Source organism: Takifugu rubripes, chromosome 1, assembly GCF_901000725.2.
Source record: "Takifugu rubripes chromosome 1, fTakRub1.2, whole genome shotgun sequence".
Taxonomy (NCBI): Eukaryota; Metazoa; Chordata; class Actinopteri; order Tetraodontiformes; family Tetraodontidae; genus Takifugu; species Takifugu rubripes.
This window is the reverse complement of record NC_042285.1, coordinates 6961849-6969128: the sequence shown is the minus strand read 5'-3', so window position 1 is coordinate 6969128 and position 7280 is coordinate 6961849. Positions and strand designations below refer to the sequence as shown.

The window sequence follows — 7280 nt, the reverse complement described above, 5'->3', positions numbered from 1 at the left end:
AAAACAACAACAACTTTATCCCCTGCCTCTAGTACAGGATTTAAAGAATAGGGGGCTATTAAAATCTGATCCATTAACAGTGCTGCATCAGTAATTGTGGTTTTGATTAAAGTAGAGACATCACTGTCTGCAGGTTTGCAACTGGATCCCTCTGACTTTATCTTTCTCTCCTTTACATAATAACAGTGACCCAGTGAAATTTCTTCACATTCGTCACAAAATTGTTTTAGGCAGCTGGATGTTTTTTCCTTTAATGCATCTTCCATTTTGTTTTACTCCCTTCTCATGTAAAAAAAAATTGCAAAATTGTGTACCCCAGATTTTCATTTCAAATATGACACACATCAGATCCAATAAAAGTCTACTTTGTCTCTTTTTATCTCAGCTGGTATTATGATAATGTTAATATGTGGTCTTATTAAGTTGTAGCATTATAGCAACTAATGTGACCGCAGAATGTGAAAGGTCGGTGGTCAGTCTATGCAATGAGTTTATGTGTTTGCCAGTGACACAAGCAGTGTTAACCAATGTATTTATAGAAAAATACTACTGCCCATGAAGTTCCAATAAAATATTTTTCTACCCAACTCATATAATGGTTGTGGTAATATGATTTATTTCTGAGAGCTAAAATAGAAACTTAAAATTCAATTGAACAGCTGATGATAACTAATGTGTGAATAGAAATAAAAGAGGAATGTGTCTGACAGCAAATTTATTTTCTTTTTATGAGGAGCAGTGTGTTTAAACTAAAAACACCTACAACAATCATTCATATAATGCTGAAGTCTATTTCTAAGCTACTGCCCTACTTCCACAGGTCTATAGAGGTTCAATGCCCTGAAACTGAACTGATCCGTATGAACTCTGTTTCACCCTCAGCCTGTCTGCTCATTTGCTAGGGGTATCATACTGCTCTGCTTTTCCTTCTACGGATTTCAAATTTTCTGCTATTTCTCTTTCCTTCTCACAAATTATTGATTGATTATGTGCTCATGTGACAACCCACACTTTGATTAAACACAGTGAAGTAACCTTAATGTCTACTCTTTCCCAACAAGGACACAAGGATCATGCAAATTCTATGCTTTTATAATTTCTTAATCTTTTTGTAATCAATTTATATTTTGACACAACAGATAAAGCAGACATATAAAATGTTTTTAAGAAAAGCACCAAAGACAAGAATATATCTTATATTTTAAACTTGTTTTTGCAAAGATGTACTTTTAGAATCTCAATTTAAACAAATATGCCATAATTTTCTAATCTTTATAGCCTTTTTTGACCTTGATTTAAAATTGTATAAGTATTTACTGCATTTGATTTAAGGAGTTTTTAAATGTTTTAACTGACATTGATTCTTTGTTGTGGTTATACCATAATTTTAAATAAAAGACACTCTATTCCATTCTATAATGTTTTGAGATGGATCTTTTCATTTGGTATTTTAACTTTGTTTTTTCTAAAAGAATCTCTGAAAGATTTTATGACAGAAGTGCTTTCATATCAATATCATTATAATCATTTATTACATTAAAACACATACACACATACACAGGACACCACAAAATAAATTGAATTGATGTGAAGTACAAAGTTATATAAACAGACTATATATGTACAGAACATGTTAACATGTTTATCAAAGTGTGCCATGTTGGTGTAGTGCCTCTTTTTGTTAATGTTTTTAGATATACCGTATGTATGTATGTATGTATGTATGTATGTATGTATGTATGTATGTATGTATGTATGTATGTATGTATGTATGTATGCACAAAGGAGTAAACACCACAATATAAAATAATCTAATTGATCTGAAACATAAATCGTAAAATGTTTAAAATATTTGGAAGCCGTCTACAATATCTACATTTTATGTACTGACAGTCCAGAACAAAACAGATAAGTAGAATACTACATATTAAGGGTAAATGAACATTTTAACATGTGGTGTCTATTTTATACCATGTTTCACTCTGTTCATACTGTTATCACAAGTTAATTTTGCACATAGGTGTTAAATTTGGTTGGTAGATTGTCCACAGGATAAACTGTAGGTCCTGTTTTCATTGTGGGTGGTCCATTCAAAAGACTCCAGTGGCACTTTGTAACCACTTCTACCAGAAAGATCTTCAGAAGAACTTTGGCAAACTCCTTCCCAACACACATCCTGGAGCCCCCTCCAAATGGAATATACTGAAACCTGGACGAGTCTCCACAGTTTTTCATCATGAAACGCTCTGGTTGGAAGTCTTCCTTGTTGGGGAAGATCTCTGCCACGTCATGGGTGTCACAGATACTGTAGATGACATTCCAGCCTTTGGGAATTTGATAACCCTAAAATGGGGATGGTGAAAGGATTTAGTAGGCTGATACAAGTTTTTATCTTGAAGTTTGATAATTTTGTTTCAAGAGACGTTTGTTCACACACCCCAAGTTCAAATGTCTTCAGGGCTACTCTAAAGCCTCCCGGAACAGGAGGATTCATCCTTAGAGTCTCTTTAATGACACAGCTGGTATATTTTAGCTGCTCTAAAGTCTCAAGATTCAAACTACGGAGGTCCACTCCCTGTCTTTCCTGGTGGACATAATGAAAGCATTGCATTAGAATGACATGCATAAAGACTTCACAGAAACCTTTATGCATTACCTTGTCACTCAGTTCATGTCTCAGTTTGTCCAACACCTCGGGGTTAAGGCCCAAAAACATGATCAGAGATGTTGCTGTGCTGGCTGTGGTTTCATGGCCACCAAACAGTAGCTCTGTAGCAGACTCTTTAAGGACCTGGACACAAAAATCCAGACAGGGTTTCTTGAGGCTCTTATAAGTGGTACAGATTATGTTATATTTCAATGATTAGATATTTTTACCTGCATGCTCAACACCTGTCCACTTTTTTTACTGCTGTCAATGAGCTGCTGCAGAGCATCTCTACATTTGGAGTCACTGTTTGATTCTCGTAATTTCCTCTTGATGTTTTCTTCTATCTTAGCATGGATGAAGTTCCTTGCCTTCAGACCCTGTAGGATATGAATCGTAGTATCAATAGTTTTCTCTACTGCTGATTTCATGTCAACAAAGTAGCTCTCCTTTTCCATTCAAGCAGCTGTATGAATTATACGCAGCAACCCTACTAATGCATTTTAAGATGTCTCAGCATATCCCATTGAGTCACTTTCTTACCCTGTACAATCCGCTGAAAGGCATGTCAATGGGAAGAGAGAATAAGTTTTTTATCATCTCCTCAAAAGCTTCAACAAGCTTCTGCTCATCAGTCTTGATTTGCTCCAGCTGAAAACCCAGAAGGATCTGCATTGCAATGCGGAACATCAGCCGCTTCATCTCCGGATAGACCAGCACACAGGAGTCCTTGGCAAGCCATTCCTGGACTGCTGCCTGCACCTCATGCTGCATAGCAGGTATGTAGAATTCCAGAGCCTCTCTGGAGAAAGCCTGCATGATGGCCTGGACAAAAATGGTGGATATAGTTACAAGTAGACAAACCTCAAATTTCATGCAATATTAATCAGATCTGTGCATTATTTCTTCTGTAATTCTGCACAAATAAAAGCCCAGTTGAATGGCCCTCAATGCTGCTCAATGCTTTTATCACATCTGTAAATCTGGAATACTATGGAAAGTATTATTATGACTTCAAAATCCCATATCATATATGGAATAAACTGTGTTTTAACCCACCTTTTTTTTCGTTTTGTGTTGGGCTCCATGAACGTTGGACAGCGTATCAGAGCCCAGTATCGTGCGCACAGAGGCGGGCCACTGTACTGCTACGAGCCGATGCTCGCCGAGCAGAATGTGTCTGACATTATTGGCTCCGGTAACGCGGACCGTGGGGTTTCCAAAGAGGTGCGTGCGGTAGATGTAGCCATATTTCTGGCGCTTCATTCGCAAAAACTTCCTTCTCTGGTAAAAATACGAAAATTAAAGTAAACAATGGGACACATTTTTCATGTCAAACACTAAAGGGTTATATTTTAGTAAGCTACAATTCAAAGTTGACTAAAAGTCAGTATACACAATTATCGGTAGATTTATTTTACCAATTGAAAATTTAAAACAAGAGCGCACAACACAAGAGAAAAAACATAAACAAGTTAAACAGCAGACAACAAATAAGACCACAAAAGCATCATACAGGGCAGTATTTCGTATATTAGAGTATTTTACCTGCAGGATGAGCTGCAGCGTTTCCCCAATAAAAGGCAAGCCCATGGTTCCAGGGGGCAGCGGACTGGGACAAGCAGAGTCTCTTTCTCGGATCACGTAAACCTCCCACAGTTTAACAGTCACCAGAAAAAGCAAGAGTGGTAACACAATGGTGCACAGGAAAGTAGCCAGCAGCGCGCTCACAGCCATACTGCGAAGTCTGTGTGGGTGAAGGTTTCAGAGAATCAACTTGGGCTAAAAAACTGCCCGTCGGGGGCTTTTATAGGCGTCTGGGGCTGCGGTCCGCCTGTTAACATCTCCCCCCTTAGATAAAATTAGTTCATTCAAAGTTCATCTTTAATTGTGGGTGTCGCACGACCCCGCCCCCGGCCCCGAGCCCATCGAGTCTAACCATTTGTTTTAGGAGCTGCATCTTTAATCCCTACCTACTGTTGCAGTTATACAATCCAAAGGGGATTTCACTGAGAATAAGGTGACGTTTGACTGAAACAATGGAAGAACGTCCCAAGACACTTTTGTTGGCAATAGAGCATCGAGTTTACACACTCATTATTCGCTTATTCGCAGGATCAGCAATTGTGCCTGCAGGGCGGCCTGCATTCAAGAGTAAAAGCTTCTAAACAGCTCATTTTCAACCTCTTCACAAAATGGAAAAGAATGTCTTAATCCGTCTCCCTGTAGCTCTCATTGTTGTCAATCACAGTTCACGCTAAAGCCGCAGCTCTGTAGGGTTCGGTACCTCTAATTGTTTGGGATTCAGTAAATTTGATAGGGTGAACCTTCTTCAAATTTTAAACAATATACCAACAAAAAGATGATAAAACGACGACGATAACTCAACCACTGCGTTGTACCATATCGAAACACTAAACCTAATGTAAAGCATTCCTTTACCCTGCTGCCTTTCTCTCTGAGCGCAAGCACGCTTGTGTTTGCTGTTGCTGCTGATTTTCTTACTTTTTACAAAATAAACTTTTTTAAAAATAAATAAATACATGGATATTTATGTAAAGGTTGAGACATTCTCTGCTCATGGGACTCACTTGATGTTGTTAGTGTGTTATTGAATTTTTTTTCTTTTTCTGATATATCACATGATGAATTGCTTAAATATATTGACAACAACTGAGTTCATAATTGGAAAGACAATGACAACATTAAATAGATCCTTAAAACACCAAACAGGTGGATAAGTGTCTAGACTACAGGAGTGGAACCCCCATCCACACACACACACACGTGCGCGCACACACAAAGAATGGCACTGGCATAAGCTCCTGTGCTGGCTGACCTGTTTGTGACCCTGACATCTCAGTGAACTCTGCATGCAACCAAGTTCATCAGAGAAAAGAAATGGGGAGATTGATCTTTCTTTCTTTCTTTCTTTCTTTCTTTCTTTCTTTCTTTCTTTCTTTCTTTCTTTCTTTCTTTCTTTCTTTCTTTCTTTCTTTCTTTCTGTCTGTCTGTCTGTCTGTCTGTCTGTCTGTCTGTCAATGATTCTTTTTCAAATTAATATTTATATCTGCACTTGGCAAACCGTGCCTTCATTGTGGGTGTAGTCAGGGAGTCAAGGGAGTCAGGTAAAGTGGTGTAGATAATGGTTTAAGGTTCGTTAATTTGAAAACCAAGAAATTTGTAAAACTATAATGAGATTAATTTATTTAATGCTGTGACTTACATTGTGTCATCTGTTCATTCTCACACACCTGTTTTTTCCTCATTTATTTAGACCCCAGCCTTTCACACAGTCTCAGCCAGACTGTTTGAACTCCATGCTTGACTTTCCAGTGTTACTTTCCAGACTGATTGCCCATTGTCCACCTTGCCTGTTTCTGACCTGCCTATCTCTTTTCTCCCTCAGTAAATCACCTAATTTTCTGCCCAACTTTGTCTCTGCCTACTCCTTGCCATTTCCAAAACATTATCCTTAATGAAATTTTTTCTTCAATCATAACTGTATTGTGCTGTATTCAAAACCTGTCTTCAACTGTGTCAGTTACCAAGCATCTCAATATTTTTTGGTAATTTTTCAATAGCTCCTCATTTTTAACATTGCATTAGTACTCTACACTACAACACTTGCAAATTAAAAACTCATCCCCAAACGACAAACACATTTCTCTACATGCCAAGTAATAGCAAACTAATTTAAGAGACTTTGTGTTTTCACAATTTCCTCAAAAGTGTGTAAGTTTCAAATATTTTGAATGTTTAAGGAAAAGCTTTGTGTCTCTTTGTAAACTTATACTTAACTTATACAGTTAAAAGTAGTGTTCTTGTCCCTGAAACCAACAACTCTAGCCCTCAATTAATCCTTGGAATGCAAAAGCAACAGTGGTTTATGTTGGACAATAAAGTTGTTTCTGCTGTACCCCATGCACTTCCTCCTTATGACTGTTGCATTGTTGTTGTGAGTGTTTATTACCTCACCAGGCTGTTTGATCCTGCCACTAAACACTTAGCACTTGTGGTAACATGCAGGAAGGAAATGCAAACCCCACCTCTGTTCAACTTAGGAACTTAGTAATGATATCACTATCAATCAATCAATCAATCAATCAATCAATCAATCAATCAATCAATCAATCTTTATTTATATAATGTCTTTTACAATCAAAATTGTTTCTAGGCGCTTTACAGAATCCCAGGCCCGAACTCCAAACAAGCAACAGTGGCAAGGAAAAACTCCCCTTTAACAGGAAGAAATCTTGAGCAGGACCAGGCTCATGTAGGAGGACCCTCCTGCTGATGGCCGGCTGGGTAGAGAGAGAGGAGAAGGGGGAGTGGAGTGGAGTGGAGTGGAGTGGAGTGGAGTGGAGTGAAGTGGCACACGTAATCCACAGAGTACATACAGAAATACATTATACATAACACATTAGACATTACCATAACAATGAATACTGGTTTCTTTTCCTAAAGATATAGATTTAAAACTGAAGTCAATGGGGCTGGTGGTCAGTATACAATTACAGAGATATTATTACAGAGAGACATTATAAACTAATATATACATAACTATTTAACTATAGAAAAAACTGGGAGAGGAGAGACATTTAACCATTGGGGTAAAGAAAATACAGTTCAG

The 7280-nt window shown here is 37.8% G+C and overlaps 1 protein-coding gene across 2 annotated transcripts; it reads right to left on the bottom strand.

Annotated features, from left to right (window-relative positions):
* Positions 1–1896: 1896 nt before the first annotated feature.
* On the bottom strand, positions 1897–4495 carry cyp26a1 (cytochrome P450, family 26, subfamily A, polypeptide 1). Of its 2 annotated transcripts, XM_003977972.3 has the most exons (7): positions 4196–4495; positions 3707–3931; positions 3191–3472; positions 2878–3027; positions 2657–2791; positions 2438–2584; positions 1897–2343 (listed from the first exon to the last, which is right to left on the bottom strand). In XM_003977972.3, exons 1-7 carry the CDS (start codon positions 4382–4384, stop codon positions 2005–2007), a joined length of 1467 nt encoding a protein of 488 aa, XP_003978021.1. In that variant the 5' UTR covers positions 4385–4495; the 3' UTR covers positions 1897–2004. The 2 variants fall into 2 exon arrangements, with proteins under 2 accessions (XP_003978021.1, XP_029694698.1); XM_029838838.1 differs by lacking the exon at positions 2438–2584.
* Positions 4496–7280: the final 2785 nt, after the last annotated feature.